The sequence below is a fragment of the Engraulis encrasicolus genome, chromosome 13 (genome assembly GCF_034702125.1).
Source record: "Engraulis encrasicolus isolate BLACKSEA-1 chromosome 13, IST_EnEncr_1.0, whole genome shotgun sequence".
NCBI classification, from domain to species: domain Eukaryota; kingdom Metazoa; phylum Chordata; class Actinopteri; order Clupeiformes; family Engraulidae; genus Engraulis; species Engraulis encrasicolus.
Window position 1 is genome coordinate 3,143,012 of NC_085869.1, and position 16,429 is coordinate 3,159,440.

General features: G+C 41.6%; 1 protein-coding gene across 1 annotated transcript in view; it reads right to left on the reverse strand.

Annotated features, from left to right (window-relative positions):
- LOC134460614 (protein mono-ADP-ribosyltransferase PARP4-like) overlaps window positions 1–16,429 on the reverse strand; it is a 55,539-nt gene that overhangs the window by 30,347 nt on the left and 8,763 nt on the right. The window contains exon 5 of the mRNA XM_063212983.1: window positions 7,182–7,226. Coding sequence (XP_063069053.1) covers window positions 7,182–7,226 — 45 coding nt within the window. The remainder of the gene's footprint in view (window positions 1–7,181; window positions 7,227–16,429) is intronic.

The following is a 16,429-nucleotide window of genomic DNA, read 5'->3' on the forward strand; positions in this document are numbered from 1 at the left end:
GCTGATATCTTTGCAAGGACACTGTGGTCAGTCATGTTGCAAAGCACGATGGGCAGGGCCGGATTAAGATGGACTGGGGCCCCTAGGCTACAGTTTGACAGGAAATTTCATGGCAAAACTGCACGGCCGTGTCATAATTCCAAGCTAGAAATTAAGAATAACATATATGGAGACAAATCTCAATACTGCCTCTTGTCACAATTCTGTCCTCCACACTCCCAAACCCCCTTTAGCCATCTGGATACCCCTGGCAAGTGGGGGCCCCTAGACTGCAGCCATAACTAGTCTGTGGGTTAATCCAGCCCTGACGTTGGGACATCTACAGTTTGTAGCAACAGTACACCACCTGGCAGTCGACAATGTTCATCTGGTCCAGTCTTTCCTAATCCAACAAGGCCAGTGGTGTATGGTCAAGGACATTGGTGCCAATCTTGACAAATTGCTGCCATATTGAATTTCTGTATGGCCACTGTGCCTTTTAACAAAACAGTGTCCCTCAGAGAGCATTTATGGCAACTTTCATGGTTTTATACCAAACAAAACGACTTTTACATGAACCATTTAGTAGCAATGGCCTCCATCTTGAAAAATGACTGCCATATTGAAATTTTGGGTGGCCAGGGTCTTCTTCAAAGCAGTGCCCCTCAGACAGCATTTCAGCCAAATTTCAGGTTTGTATGTAAAAGTAAATGGTTTTTACACTAACTATTTAGTAGCAATGGCGGCCATCTTGAAAAACTGCCACCACATCGAATTTTCACTTGGCCAGTGCTTTTTTCCTAAAAAGTGACCCGTAGAGAGTATTTCAGCCACATTTCATGTCTTTATACCAAAGTAAAAAGCTTTTACACCAACCATTAGTCGCAGAGGCGGCCATCTTGAAAATTTGCTGCCATATTGACTTATAGTGTGGCCAGAATTGTTTTTTCCAAAAAGTGACCCTTAGAGAGTATTCCAGCCAAATTTCATGTTTTTGTACCGAAGTAAATGGTTTTTAGACTAACTATTTCATAGCAGTGACGGCCATCTTGAATAATGGCCACCACATTGAATTTTCGCTTGGTCAGGGCTTTTTTTTCCTAAAAAGTGACCCGTAGAGAGTACCTCTGCCAAATTTCATGCTTTTATACCAAACTGAACGATTATGTTACTAATCTGCTCTGCTACTCGCTGGCTGGCTGTTCTTCAAGAATAAAAATCGGGTAAAGCACATTCAGTTCTCCAGGGCACGCCATGTCGTCGGTCTCAATTTACTTCCAAATAACGCCAATTGCCATCCGAACTTAAAATATTATTTAAGAAAGTAAAGATGAATTGAATTATAACACATAGGCCTACAAGGTCATGTTCCTACTTTCTGACCCTTTTTTGCTACCTTCTGTTGTAGTGGTAGTAAAAAGGGTGCATTTCATTAGGCTTCCCGCGCCTCCCCAAGCGCTCTTTGGCGCCCCCCCAGGGAGGCGCACCTCACCTATTGAAAACCCCTGGTATAGACGGTTTAATGGAACGTTTACAGTCAAAACAAAAACAAGACATGAACATTCTATGGCCCTAACTTAATTTCCGGTACACTTCCGCAAACAATACACTGCATCGGATCAACACAGCTACACAAGCGCGGTATTTCATTTGAGAGTGGCACAGAAAATGAAAAATAAATGTTGTTTTCCATTTTTATGACAGCAATCACCCATAGAGGGCACTACGCGCCCATTTTTGGGTAGATGTAAAAACTTCACGATCATATTAATCATATTAATTTAGCCTAACATGGCCTCAATGTAAAGGAAAGCAGTGATGCACTTTGGCAACATGGGTCGGTGATGTTGTGCCTAAAAAACACAGCAGCACATAATTATGTAGAACTACAATTTGTGTTTGTTGTAGGAGGAATAAGGGACTTAGCTGGGCTTGCATCTGCCTACACTCACTGTTACAGGTTAATTTAGTTTAAATGTAGTCGCAACAATTCCTTCAAGTTCTGAAAAGCAGCTGTTACTACCAAACTTCTTGGAAGAAAAGGATAAACGGCCGGATTGTATTTATTTTGGACAATTCAGCAGACGTCTTTGATGTCTAGGTTAATAGCAATGCTAACACATGATATGACTGACTGATTAGCACTGGCTTGGCTGCTACATCAAAATGTGGATTATATCGACACAATTACGAGATGTGCCGGGGTCAAGAAAAGTTTTAAGGTAAGGCAAGTTTAATACAGTAGTCAGGGACGTCTGCATGGTTGAACAGGGTTTTGATTTTTGTTATGCTGTGTATGCTTTGAGTCAAGTTGCTGGCTTGAGCTCACATGTTGTCATTAGCTGGTTGTGACTCGTCACTCGTGTACAGGGTGTTTTAAGCAAATATTGAATGTAGCTAGGAGGCTTAGAGCCTTTTTAAGACCCGATACTTCAGTTTGTGATACAAGCGCCAAAATCGGTACAGATACTCCTTAGACATTACTATTTTCAAAAAGTACACGGGCCCCTTGAAATTCAAGATGGCTGCCCATTTTTCCAAGATGGCCGCCATACAGATATGAATTAGCAACTGAAACATCTGTTCAAATGGTCATACAAACACCTAAATCGTCATAGATACTCCTTAAACACACGAGGGGATCCCCTCGAAAACGAGATATCCTATCTATCCCCCTAAACAAATAAATTGAATTGAATTGAAATCTGTTGAAAGGCATGCAGGCCACTAGAAATCCAAGATGGCCGCCCATTTTCCTAGGTGGCCACCATATGTGTAAGGTGACTGAAACATTTGATAATTAGTGATACAAGCATCCCACTTGGTACAAATACTCCATGACATGACAAAAAGATGTCGGTCAATTGAAATACAAGATGGCTGCTCATTTTCCAACAATTTTCTGGACAGCCCTTCCACCCAGCTAACAAAATATGGATGGCATTCATAATACCATGAAAGCTATGATCTGATCTTCTGACCTGCAGATGGCTATATAGCTGCCAGTGTGACTATACTTTAAGACAACAAGATAATCTAAATTCATCAAAGGGATTATGGTAATCTCTCAAATGTCCTCAAATCAGAGATTATGAAAATGTCTCCATTAATAAGAAGCAATGGTAGCCATCTTGGATTATACATGGCCTTCATGTTTAAAGTAGGCTATTTTTTTCAAAAAGGATAATGTCTAAGGAGTATTTGTGCCGAGTTTGGTGCTTCTATCACAATTTAAACGTTTTTCAGTTATGGAACTTCTGCAGTAGGTGAATGGGTGGCCATCTTGAATTTCAAATGGTCTGTAGGCGTTATTACCCCTAAAGTTTAATTCATTTCCCCTCATTTTACGAATGCCCACCATTTTGTAAAATACAGACACCATTTTGTTTCCTACTGTACCTGGTTCGAATTACACGGGGCTCAGCCCCGCCCCGTATGTATAAAACCCCTGGTCAAGGTATGAAACAAAAGAGTCACCCCGACCCCGACTTCCTCCATCGAGATGTGACACGTGCCGGGACACGTCTCCTTGGAGAGACGTCTATTTTAGAAATTATTGAAACTGTAAGTTATCTTGGCCAGGTTAACACTACAGTCGATATATTTCTTCCTTCAACCGGTTTTCGTTTGTATTGCATTTGACTTTTGCGGACCCTACTAGGAGAGCAGTGAGTCAGGACCCACGAGGAACTCACGCGCTATAGGATAACTTTTGTACGGACAATTGTTAATCTTTTTACTGGTACCGAAATCAAGGACCTCGCCTAGAGTCTACGGAGACTCGGCTGAGCCTGATTGTCTGTCCCCCCAAGAGAGTGGACAGCAGGTATAGTGACTACGCGTGGAACGGACCTGCGTGCACCCGCCTTTCTCACTGGACCTTCGCAGGACGGCACCGCAAAGACAATCGGATTACACAACGAAATACCCTTCCTTTCCCCGTTCAACGAAGCAAGACCTTTTTTGGACATATTACAGCCTCGCGCCAGAACCGCGTGGTATCGCTTGGAGAACAAAAGGAACTCGTGCGCACCAAGACGCGCACACCCACCTCGCCCGAGAGATCAAAGGATTTCTTTCCCCTCCTACCAAGGATAACGCAGTAAGCACTGAATTGGGCATATATATGCAGTTAGGACTGTTTACATACTGTAGCTTTGAAGAGTTACGTATGTTAAAATATCCACACTTGTAGAGTGTGATAATTTATATTGGGTTATTTTGTTCTCTCTCCTCTTTCTCTCTTTCTCCCCTTTCATCACCACAAATAGCCACACGCTATTCTTAGTTTACATAGTTGCAATATTGCCATAGGCCATACTTGCACCCACATGTAAATAATCCACTCACAGAGATACACGTACCAGTGTTTCAACCCATAGAGTCACAGAGTCGAGGACGTAAGCTATTGTCGGAAAAGGGCGCCAAGTGCCCCCTTTTCCCTCCCCCCACACATACTGTAAAGCCTTTAGACAAAGGACAGTATTCTCTGATTAGCTTGAATTCTATCTTGAAGATAAGTTCCCGCTTCATCAGCCGAAAGCTTAACGCCCCTCCTCATGTCTCATATTTCGGTCCTGCGCGCCGCGCTGCGCAGAATCATTTGAGCCATAGTTCATAGAACTATGATCTCTCACTCTCACTCTCCTCCCACTGCTCCGCACAAGCGGTGACAGAGGTGCGCGGCCCATCGAGCGCGCGCCTCCTCCTATCCTCTCTCTCTTTCTCTCTCTCGCATAGCGTACACACACACACACACACACACACACACACACACACACACACATAGCGCATCCTCTCATACCCCGTGTATATATTGTATATTTTACCTAAGTTCTTATGCCCTGCAAGTCACATTGGCTGTATCAGTGTTATGACCGGATGATGCTTTTACAATAAATGTACATTGTGGTGAACTGTGTTTGTCTTATTTGAACAATTTCTACGAAGTCAACCAGAAAAGAATTCACACAAAACCTTCAGATTATTTGTCAATAATGGTCATGATTTTATGAGACGGTCATGAACCGTGTTCTATGCAATCATTAATTAGACAATTGACGATTCCATAAGTACACACCTACACATTATTGATACCCAGCGTGAAGAGTTTAACACACTCTTCATGCATCATTTCTTATACTCTTATTCCTCACATATAGTAATAGCACATTACATATTTGGAACTGTATAAGAATTGTATACGTATTAATGTAATTATAATTACATTACTGTACTTCCCTTACATTTAACGTCGTACCCATTAATTGTAGTTGACCCTACATATTTTGGTGCCCGTGTGTGAGGAAGAATAGTCCCCGTACCCATAAATGTAGTAGAACCTACATATTTTGGTGCCCTTGCGTGAGGAAGAATATTCCTCACGTCCAATAGATGTGGGATTACCCCTACAGTCCATACACCTTAACAACAGAGTTGTGTCTGAAGAGTATTTGTATTTGTATTTGTTTGGTGCTCACATCACTATTTGAACAATTGCTCTAGTATCTCCTGCAGTGTTCCCACAGGACTTTCTGGCAGCCATCTTGGAAAATGGCCGGCCATCTTGAATTTCAAGTGACAGGCATGCTCTTTCAACTTAGTTAAGTCTAAGGAGTATTTATACCAATTTTAATGCTTGTATCATTATTTGAACAATTGTTTTATTTTCCTATGACACATCTGAACAGTGTCCATCTTGGAAAAGTCACCCAAATGGTTTATCAAAAGAGGTACATCTAAGGAGTATCTGTGCCAAGTTTGGTGTTTGTATCACAAATTGTTTCCGTTGCCAATTTATATCTGTATGGCGGCCATATTGGAAAATGGGCAACCATCTTGAATTTGAAGTGGCCCGCGTACTTTTTGAAAATAGTAATGTCTAAGGAGTATCTGTACCGATTCTGCCGCTTGTATCACAAACTGAAGTATCGGGTCACCTATCTCCCTAGCTAATGTCCGTGACCACATGGTTACCTGATTTTAGGTAAAATAGCCTACTCTGGTATTTGGTAGAAAAGAGGCTGCCTGTCTGTTTATCTGTCGCTGCCACTGATACAGGTGGTCCTGAATCAAAAGGCAGCCTCACACAGGCACAAATGCACGACAGTAACATCCTGGTGCGCGCTCGAAAAAGAAAATACTGCAAAGTATGAATGCTTATGCAAAGTATGAGCGCTTACAAAGTTGGCTATTTTCACGAAAACTTAAAAAATGGAAATACAGTCTCGTAGTGTCGCCACACACCAAGGTTTCTACTGTAGGCTGGGTTTGTTATGGTCTGTCCAGGAAAGTGAAATAACGGTCCCCGTTTTTTTAAAATAATGCACAAATTCATATTAGCCCATTGAAATAAACACGTCATAAATGGTTCACGCTCGCACAACAATGTGTCCCGTTTTTTTAATCCACGAAATGCGGCAACCCTAGGTCTGCTTTGGTAAGATGTGCAGACTGGGCATCATGTAGGCCTACATTAATTATCCGCGTCACGTTTGTCATCGGATTGGTACCAGAAGTGAAGTTGCACCCTACCGCAGAACAATTTTTTTGTAAGTATTTTTTTTCACCAATATTAAATCCTTTTATAATTCTATTGGCAGTGCCGACAGATTACAGCCTACCAAAACATTAGCAGACCGGAAGTTTACTTCGGGCCGTATCATGTCACCAAGCAACAAGCAAACGTTCCATGAAACCGTCTATAGGTATACCCACTTCAGAAAATGCTTAAATATACAGTATACCCACTGCAAAAAAGGAGACTACATCACTGGCATCAGCATACAAGATTTGGTGACAATTCATCAACCCTTTCAAAAGGAGTCTTGATGTTTCCTTAGTCTATACCAGTCACATGTTCTGATACTTTTGCTCACGTTAAAAATGCTGTGGTGTAATACAAATGGTCCTGAGTCCAAAATCATTCAACATATCCATTATTTAAATACCACTAAATGAAAGCTAACATTCTGAACCTTTTTGTCATACACATCACTGCATCTTAAACCCAATTGTTGTCAGTAGACAACAAATTCAAGAAAATTTGGTTTGCTGTTCCAAAACTTTAGGAGGGGACTGCACATACTTGAAATATCTCAAAATGTTGACAATGAATCTATTGTATAATCTATGAAGGGCTAATTTTTATTATTATTAAGGGAAGTTCACATCTGATAGTTTTCCGTTGGTAAACAACCTACCTCTTCATCTTCTGCACCAAAATCAACCCGACGATCATCAGAATTCTGTAAATAAAACCAACTCTTTTCATTAGACCTCTTAAAGCAGTTCAGCAATGCTAAGTATTAACATGAAGGAAACGTTTACATCCGAACAGGTAATTTATCGGCAAACTATATAAGTATTTTTTGTGCGGATGGGCCTGGCGGAGGGCCATTCACTCTCCGCTGAAAACATTCTACATAACAACATTCTACATAACAACATTAACAGCATTGCTACAACCAGAGAGTCTTTAAGTATAGAGATGTGCCATTGTAATAGGTTGCTATGGGCACCTAACATGACCAGGTTCCAGTCTGCCTAAAGGCGCGTGTCATAATACTTCTAGCATTGAATAGAACAGTCCTCAGGTCTGCCTAGGTCTGCCTAAAGGGGGATTTCCCCCCTCTCCCCCTTGCAATAATAGAACCCGGAAACAATGGGCCAATGGAACCTCTCTCTCTCTACTCTCTCTGCTACAACTTCACTAGGATCCTTGAATAAACACGTGCTTCAGGCCCAGGCCTGCCAGTGCACGGGTAGCTCTTGTGCTTGATCAGGCGTAGCCTGATTGGTTAATTGCAGTCACCTCTGGAGAGGTATAAAGTCCTCCTCTCCTCTTCTCTTTTCTCATCTGGGTCAGTCCAGCTGGATTCATCAGGAAATTTAGGAAAGATCTCCCACTCTACCTCCTCAGATTTGCCTGAAAAAAATGTATGTGATGGCTTAAACATCCAATAGATTATATCCACAATATCAGAACTCAGCTGTGGATACTGTTGCCACAAAAAACTGTAAAGGACACTCCCTACCCCTGTTTTACCAAGATTGCATGAGTGACCCTGTTCAGACTCAATTATCTATTATCTATCCACAACTATTTGTGTCAGGGCTAAGAGTCCCAGACCTGAAGAGCATATATTACAATTTGCAGCTTTGTAAGTCAGATCACGCTGTAATACTGTGCATCTACTTTTTGTAGATATTATATGTTCTAGGGTTTCCAAATGTCTGTAAAACCTCAAAGTTCTACATGTAAGGTCCATCCTTGGTAAATGGTCTGATATGTACCATGACTTTCACATCATAGTATATCTAACAAAAGGGTCCAATGGTTGTTGAGATACAGAGGTCCAAAGATGGGAAAAAATGTATTCGCACCAATGTTTGGAGGAATATTTCCAATGTATGACACCAGTTAGGAACTTTCTGTTTGGTGTTTCTGAAAGAGGATGACCTTTTTAACAACATATCAAAAAATTGAGATGGTGTTTTGCATCATTCTTTTTATAACATACTTCAAAATCTCAATGGGCTTCAATTACTTGAAGCTATGAGCCCCATGTCACCAACCGACTTGTCACAACTCTCAAATCCATGGCTCTGATGTCACCTTAAAGGGACAGTTTGGTCAATTTCAACATGCAGTTGTAATGCTCACACTACCCTGGACTTGTCAGTGCCTGAGATTTTTTTTTCTTCTTCTTCAGCCGTTTCCGAGATCCTGGTCATTGTAATGGGGGCAGCTCTTTGTTTACATTTCAAAAAAACATTTTTATTGATTCCCAAAAACATCCAAAAGGTTATAAAACATCAGCAGACAACTAGCAAACAGCAGTAACTTTTGGGAAAATATTTGGAGTTGGCCTATGTTTCATTTTTTAAAAATGTAAACAAATGCTGCCCCCATTAGAATCTCTCATCGGAAAGGGCTGAGCCGAAAAATGTGGCATCACCAGGTACTGACAAGTCAAGGGTAGCGTGAGCAATACAACTACATGTTGAAATTGACCAAACTGTCCCTTTAACAATGAAAACAAGATGGCTACCCTGTGAATGACAAAGCAAATTCCAGGGAAACCAAAACACTTGAAAACAAGTCCGTCAGGCGGACAACAGATGCGTCCGTCTATGCCCGTTCTGAACCTTTTTTGCCCAAACGCCCCCAAGGCAATTTATCAATAAGCCTACCATGTAGGCCTACTGTATAAGCCTGGATTTGAAAAAGTACCATAGGATTTCAACAGTGTTGGGCAAGTTACTGAAAAACTGTAATGCATTGCTGATTACATGTTACTGTCTTTTCAAAATAATCCCTTACACTACATTTAGCAATTTGGGGACCTAAGGCGAATTTAGCTAGGGGGGCCATCGGCCCATCCCATATCACATTTTTTTTAAACATAAAATCTCTATTTGTTTTTTTGTTTTTTTAATGACGATTTTTTATTTTAAAAAAATAATAATTACAAACATAAAAAACAGGCAAACTTGGATTACAACCCTTTCTGGACAGATTTCAATGAATAGGCTATTTGCAATTTTGCATAGGCCTACATTAAATAAACTAAATGTGAAATTCTCTTTTCACTTTAATATGAGAGCAGTGATGTCCCCCCCTCACTGAAGTGTTATTTCATGTGTGTGCATGATGCGGTCACCTATTTGAAGTGACGTTGATGTTGGATTTCATGGAATACTTTTAAATGCCGCTTTGGGAAGTAGACAGAGTAGGCGACAGGTGAACTGTCTTTCTGTCAAAACAGTGGTTTGCAGGCGTTTGCGTTTTCACGTGGATATTGTCTTCGTGGACCGTTACAGACACACCGTAAGTTCCAAAGACTAATCAATGAGACATTTACTGCATAAACCGAAAAGCGAGCTCTCTGTCAAGCGAACAAACCCTTCAAAAGACGCGCGTGCGTATGATCAACAGAAACACAGCCTTCACTCTCCCTGTGCTCGCGTGTCTGTGAAATCTAATCGAAGTATCGAAGTAATCTCCTCCACCCACGCTCAAAGCGCGAGTTGCTCTCTTGCCTGCACTTCTCACAGCATTGTCAAAAAAAATCCAGGGGATTGCCAGTGTTCGGGCTGTTGTTTTCTTCAAAGGGTGTTGTTTCTTTTGAGTGGTGACGCTGTGTAGTCTAACAACACTGAACATAGGAAACGCTATCTGCAAATGTCTCATGCCTTCCTATTTTTTGTGCTCCGCTTGGTGTTATTGACCATGAAGAGTTTGTTGAGTGTGGCGCTTGACAGTTATCTGAAGACGTCTTTGTGTGAATGTTTAGGAACTCGGCTAGCACACATGGCACACATGGATGGAATATGCATACAGACTTCTGTGCTTCTGCAGTTGTGTCAGATAATGCTATCAATCAGCTGCGTAGCCGGTTTGCTAACCATTATGGTAGACGTTTTGGTTTGCACGCATGAGCTCCAGGCCAAAACTGAGCTCTGCCACTCCACTGAGCGACTGCCACCTTGTGGACACAAGAGGGAATCACAAGAGGGAATCACAATTCAGAAACGCATCACGGGCGGACGGACGGACGGACACGGGGGGACGGACGGACACCAAAGCCTCTTATAGAGATGCGTGGGACGCATCTAATAAATTGATTGATGCCATACAGCGAGAATAGCACATTGCACATAGCTTTGATAGACATTCATTATTTTATTTGTAGTAGTGGTAGTAGTGGTAGTAGTCTTGGAATAAAGTGACGAAATAGGGGACGATTAAAGAATGGTAGCACTCTTGTTTGCAACAAGGACTCCCATCCTAACCAATCTTTCAACCTGCACCTGTAACTTTATAATTGCTATGAAGCTTATGACTTACTCGTTAAGTTACCTGCTGTATTGCAAAGTAACTTATAATGGCTAGAGATTCCCTCAGACAATTTTGATGCAAAAATGTGTGGCAAGATGCGAGAGGAGTATTTAATATCAGGTTAATATTGAAAGCACAGAAGTTCATATCAGCACCAGAACAGCTCTGTGGTTCTTGTAACATTGTGGCTATGTAACTCTTGGATTATTGTACTCATAACCCATTACAATGCTAACGAGTAGATTATAGGTCAGCAACAATGATTCCAAACATCATGACTTTGATGCTTGTACACAACATTCATTACTTGTAAGGATCTTCACCACCTTGATTAGGATGTGATAACAGAAGCTGAAAGGAAGCTTTGCAGCATGCATGGTCGTTCAGATATGGTGGAGGATTGGGGACGGGGCAAAGTTCTACAATCAGGGTACCTCTGTCTGGTGAATGTTGGGGGGTAGCACTGTTTTATGGTCGCAAAGGAGCAAAAGTTGATTAGAGATGACACATAGGAGGAGACAGTTTGTAAACAGGGATCCTGATTGTACAACTTCCCGCCCCCATCATCCTCCCATGACCGAAGTGTCCTGAGTATGGTGCTGGTATGCTTACTGAAATTATAACGTCTGGTGTTCCTCATTGAACCATTGGTGAAGGAAGATTGTATACAATGATATGAGTGCAGATACCCAATGCATCATCAATGATATGGACAGCTACCTTGTAAAGTCAACTCATGAGATGCAGCTGATGATTGAAAATAAGTGTGGATAAAGTGTTTTGTCATAGGCCAGAGCAGTAGACATTCTTGACTTGTTGCATTCATTTCATAATTTGTTCAAAGATTAAAACACCATCAGCAATAACAACAATAGTCTTAGTTATATGGATTATGATATTCCTGCTTTGTTGCATCAAGGAAATCATTTCAATGTCTTGTTTTTTCCAGAGGTTGATTTTTTAAATGACTTCGATCAAAAGGGTACTTCTCTCAACCATCTTGAATTGATTGCTAAGGTAGCGCCAGTGAGAACATGTTGCGTAGTTACTTGATCATCTGGCCGATACTACACTTAAAAAATGAGACCAGAAGCCCAGAAAAATAGTCAGAAATACTGAGCTGAACAAGCAGGGGCGTTAACAGCTTTGTCTGGGCCCGGGATAAAGTCGCCTGAAGAGACCCCTTGCCCAATACATGCAATGTCTTGATTCCCCCATGTCCTTGGCCCAGAACAATACACCACTTTGTCTTCCGCTTCCCACACAGCAATGCGTTTTACAATTATTAAAAAAAAAAAAAACAATATTCTATTTTTTTGCTATGTTGTTAATAAAAATATCCTCTTCCAGACACCACAAAAAGCAATTTCACAGCTGGTGTGATATTTAGGAGGTATTGCTCCAAAAAAATGGTGTAAATTGTTTTGTTTTTTTATGACGCCACTTTGGATGGATTTGAGGGATGCATGCCACACTGTATTGAGTTGTTTGGGCAAAACACCATCCTAATTTTTAGATATGTTGTTAATAAGAATATCCTCTTCCAGAAATACCAAACAGCGAGTTCACAACTGGTGTCATATTTTGGATACATTGCTCCAAAAAATTGTGTATTTTTTCCCATGACGCTGCCTTCCTGGAACTATTTTGGAACTATGCCGATGGCTCCATGAGCCGCCATCTTTGTGTGCAAATGGAACACAAAGCTCAATGGGATTGACCACCTCTTGAATGGATTTGAGTGTTAACTGAGGGTTAAGTCAAAAATACTGAAACACTAAGCTGCACAAGTATAAAAGCACATATCTGGTATCAGAGATTTTAAGTTTTAGTGTACACTGACTTGGCTATTCATTTTAGGTGTAGTAAATCCAATCTTTCTAATGTGACAGGGCTTCTAAGGTACACATGCATGTCACACAACAATGAGTTTTTAAAAGTCATTATAAAAATAATGGGGCAAAACACCATCCCAATTTTTAGATATGTTATTAATAAGAATATGATCTTTCAGAAACACCAAACAGAAAGTTCCCAATTGGTGTCATAGATTGGAAATATTTCTCCAAATAATGGTATAAATTAGTTTTTGCCCATCTTTGGACCTCTGCATCTCAACAACCATTGGACCCTTGTGTTAATATGATGTGATGTGAAAGTCAGGGAACATATCTGACCATGTACCAAGGATGAACCTTGAATGTTGAAATTTGAGGTTTCTGCGGACATCTGAAAACCCTTGCTATTTTAATTTCAAAGAAAACTAGAGGGCCAGCATTAAGGTGAGAGCACATCACTCCTGTCTTGGCAGACCTGCACTGGTTACCTGTCTTATACAGAATCGACTTTAAGATTCTGCTGACAGTATTTAAAGCATTAAATGGACTTGGCCCTAATTATATCTCTGACATGCTCTCTTTTTATGCACTTTTATCCACTGATGCCAAGCTGCTAAGGACCCCCACCCCCCCGCAAAAGAAGATCGGCGACGCCACGTTTGTTTGCTATGCGCCCAAGAGATGGAACTCCCTCCCCATCGAGATCCGATCAGCCAGCTCCGTCGACTCCTTCAAAAAGCAGCCGAAGACCCACCTCTTCATCCTTGCCAACTCCTAGCCGCCAAGGTGTCATAGTGTCCCAGCTGCCGCAGCGCCCTTACTGCTCACAACCAGCCCTGGCAGGGGGCTCCCCAAGGTGGCCGCTGGTCTCTGCCTGAGGTTTCTTCCTGACTATAGGGGGTTTTTTCTCAGACCTCACTGAACTCCCCCCCCCCTACAAACTATGATTCAAGCGAAAGGGAGTTTTTCCTCACCCCTGATGCCACCAGGGGCCGCACCTGAACGCCCAATCTCTGTGTGACTATCTATGACTTACGCTTGTGTAGTAGTGTTAAGAATGAACCTTATTTTTTCTTCAAGTGAACTTCTCAAAATATGTGGGCTATAATGTAGATACTACTTGGGATGGGTTTACCGTTGCCTATTGTTTCTGATGGGGCGTTAATTGGTGTGGCACCCCGGAACTCTTCCTCACTTCTGGAAGATTGGCAAAGGGTAAGTTGTGTTCTTTTTTCCTCCGTGTCACAAACTATTTAATGATGTTTCTGTGCTTTAATTTCTGTTATTTTACTGATCTTTGATGGGAAGATATTCTGTTACATTTGTGTGGATATTTTCGTTGTCATTTGCGCTGGAAATATGCAAATTAGCGCTATTAATGTCCGCGATCGTTATGAAGTTAACAGGTGCTAACGTGCCTATTGTGTCACAGGAATGTCGTTTGTCTCGACCCCTTTGCAGTGTGCCTCACTTTGCCCGCCCTGTCTGTTGTTACAGGTATGTGTTAATGTATGAAAGAGATCCCTGTAGTATTTGTGATGATGTACATTGTGTTTTCTTTTGGTTTTAACTGTGTAAACTACACGATCTAAGTGCCTTGGTTTCTCTATTACACTGTAAACAGTAGCTTGTCTAGCTGCTGTTGTGTTCTCTCACTTCTGGAAGATTGGCAAGGGAAATGCCGTTTGTCTCGACCCCTTTGCAGTGTGCCTCACTTTGCCCGCCCTGTCTGTTGTTACAGATTGGGAAGTAAATAAATGCTATTGGATCGAGACCCCTCATCTCTCCTGCCTCTTCAATCATCCAAAGACTGTTCAATGTTGTTATTTTAATGTAATGGTCGGTTCATGTCCGTTACACTAGGCCCAGCCACTATGGACCTTGCGCATCTAAGAATCTGGTTCTAACCTACGTTGACCTTATGACTCTACAATCTCTATCTATCTCTTCTTCCTCTGCCTTCCTGCTATTTCTGCCTCTCCTCTATACCTCTCCTTTTAAATCCATCTGTAACAATGATGTTTTTTCCCATTTGTTAAGCACTTTGAGTTACATGCCTTGTATGATACAGTGCTATACAAATACAATTGTGAAAGAAAGCCCACTGGGAAACTCCAACTCCCATTGTCATTGTGACACAGCACTCCACAGCACACAAGTGAACACTGCACACAATGAAATTGCATTTATGCCTCACCCGTGCAAGGGGGCAGCCCTCAGTGGCGCCCAATGGGGAGCAGTGCGGTGGGACGGTACCATGCTCAGGGTACCTCAGTCATGGAGGACCCACCAACCTGGCGGGTCGGGAGTTGAACCTTTGGGATGCAAGTCTGACGCCCTAACCGCTCACCCATGACTGACAATTTTTATTATTATTATTATTATTAAGGTGTAATTTGACGTACAATGCTAGCCTGGTGAACCAGCGCCACCCACTGGACGGCAAAATGTTTTGTCTACGGGTGGGTCTGGCCTCGCATAATGATTCAATGAAGCCAGAATGCCATGAATCTGGCAAACCAATTACAACGCAAAGATGTGTTTTGAATCAAAGCAGGCAGGGTTTTGAGGGAAGGTTGCTCTCATCAACAATCTTCGGATGTATTATGCATCGAGGCCAGACTAAATTAGACATCCACATTTAGTCTGGTTTATCAGGCTAGTAAAATGCTGCAAATTGTTGAATTGTTGAATTGCTGAACATGGTCACTCAGGCAGTGACACCAAAACAGGGGGAGGGGGTGTCCTTATTTACAGATTTTTTTGTGGGAAAAGTACGCAAAGTACGTTGAAATCTGTAATTGTGGATATGTTCTATTGGATGTTTAAGCCATCACATTTTTTTTTTTCAAGCAAATCCGAGGGGATTTGCTGATTCCAGCTGGAATGACCCCTCTCTTCTCTGCTCTGTAGGCACGACCTCACTCACCACTGGCTTCTGTTTCATTCTCTCCCTCACTCTATACCCTCACTCTTTGTTTCTTTCTTTACAGCTCAACTACTGATACTGACGCACACAAAGCACTCATCATTCACTCGCACACACCCAGTCAAACCCCTACACCAGGGGTCCCCAAACTTTTCCCCCTGCGCACCCCCTTTTACATTTCAATGTCGTTCGAGCACCCCCTAAGCGAATGTTGCACAGCCGCACATTTTGGGCAATCCTCATTTCCAAAAGCCCTGACGTTATTTCTGCCATTAATGTCTAGGAGATATAAATTACAATTCAGATGGACCCTTCAAGCATACAATTCACCAAACAATTAAAAACTACATAATGTTCATGAATTCTGTATAAAAACACACATATCAGCCATTGCTCTATTCAGCTCATGCACCCCCTTATGGCAGGCCGCGCACCCCCAGGGGTGCACGCACCCCACTTTGGGAAACCCTGCCATAGACACTTGTGTTTCATTGATTATTGTTGTTTTTCAATAAATAACATTTCATTTTGAATCTTGTATGGTCTCCATTTCATGTGGCGCCCTTAAAATGTCTGTGAAACAATAATACACATATGAAGTCCATCTGTATACGTTGGACCAGCAGTTAGTTCTACAATAACACTAATACTATTAATTTATTCTATTAATTTAAAGATGCCTGTGATGGTTCTTACTTGCCTACGAGTTAAAAAGTCAGGTCTCAATCATCCACATCCAAGTAGACTAAATAGGATGCATAATAAAAAACAACAAATAAAAACAGAAAGTATCACTATAAAATGCACAATATACAGACAACGTATATATAATATAGATAA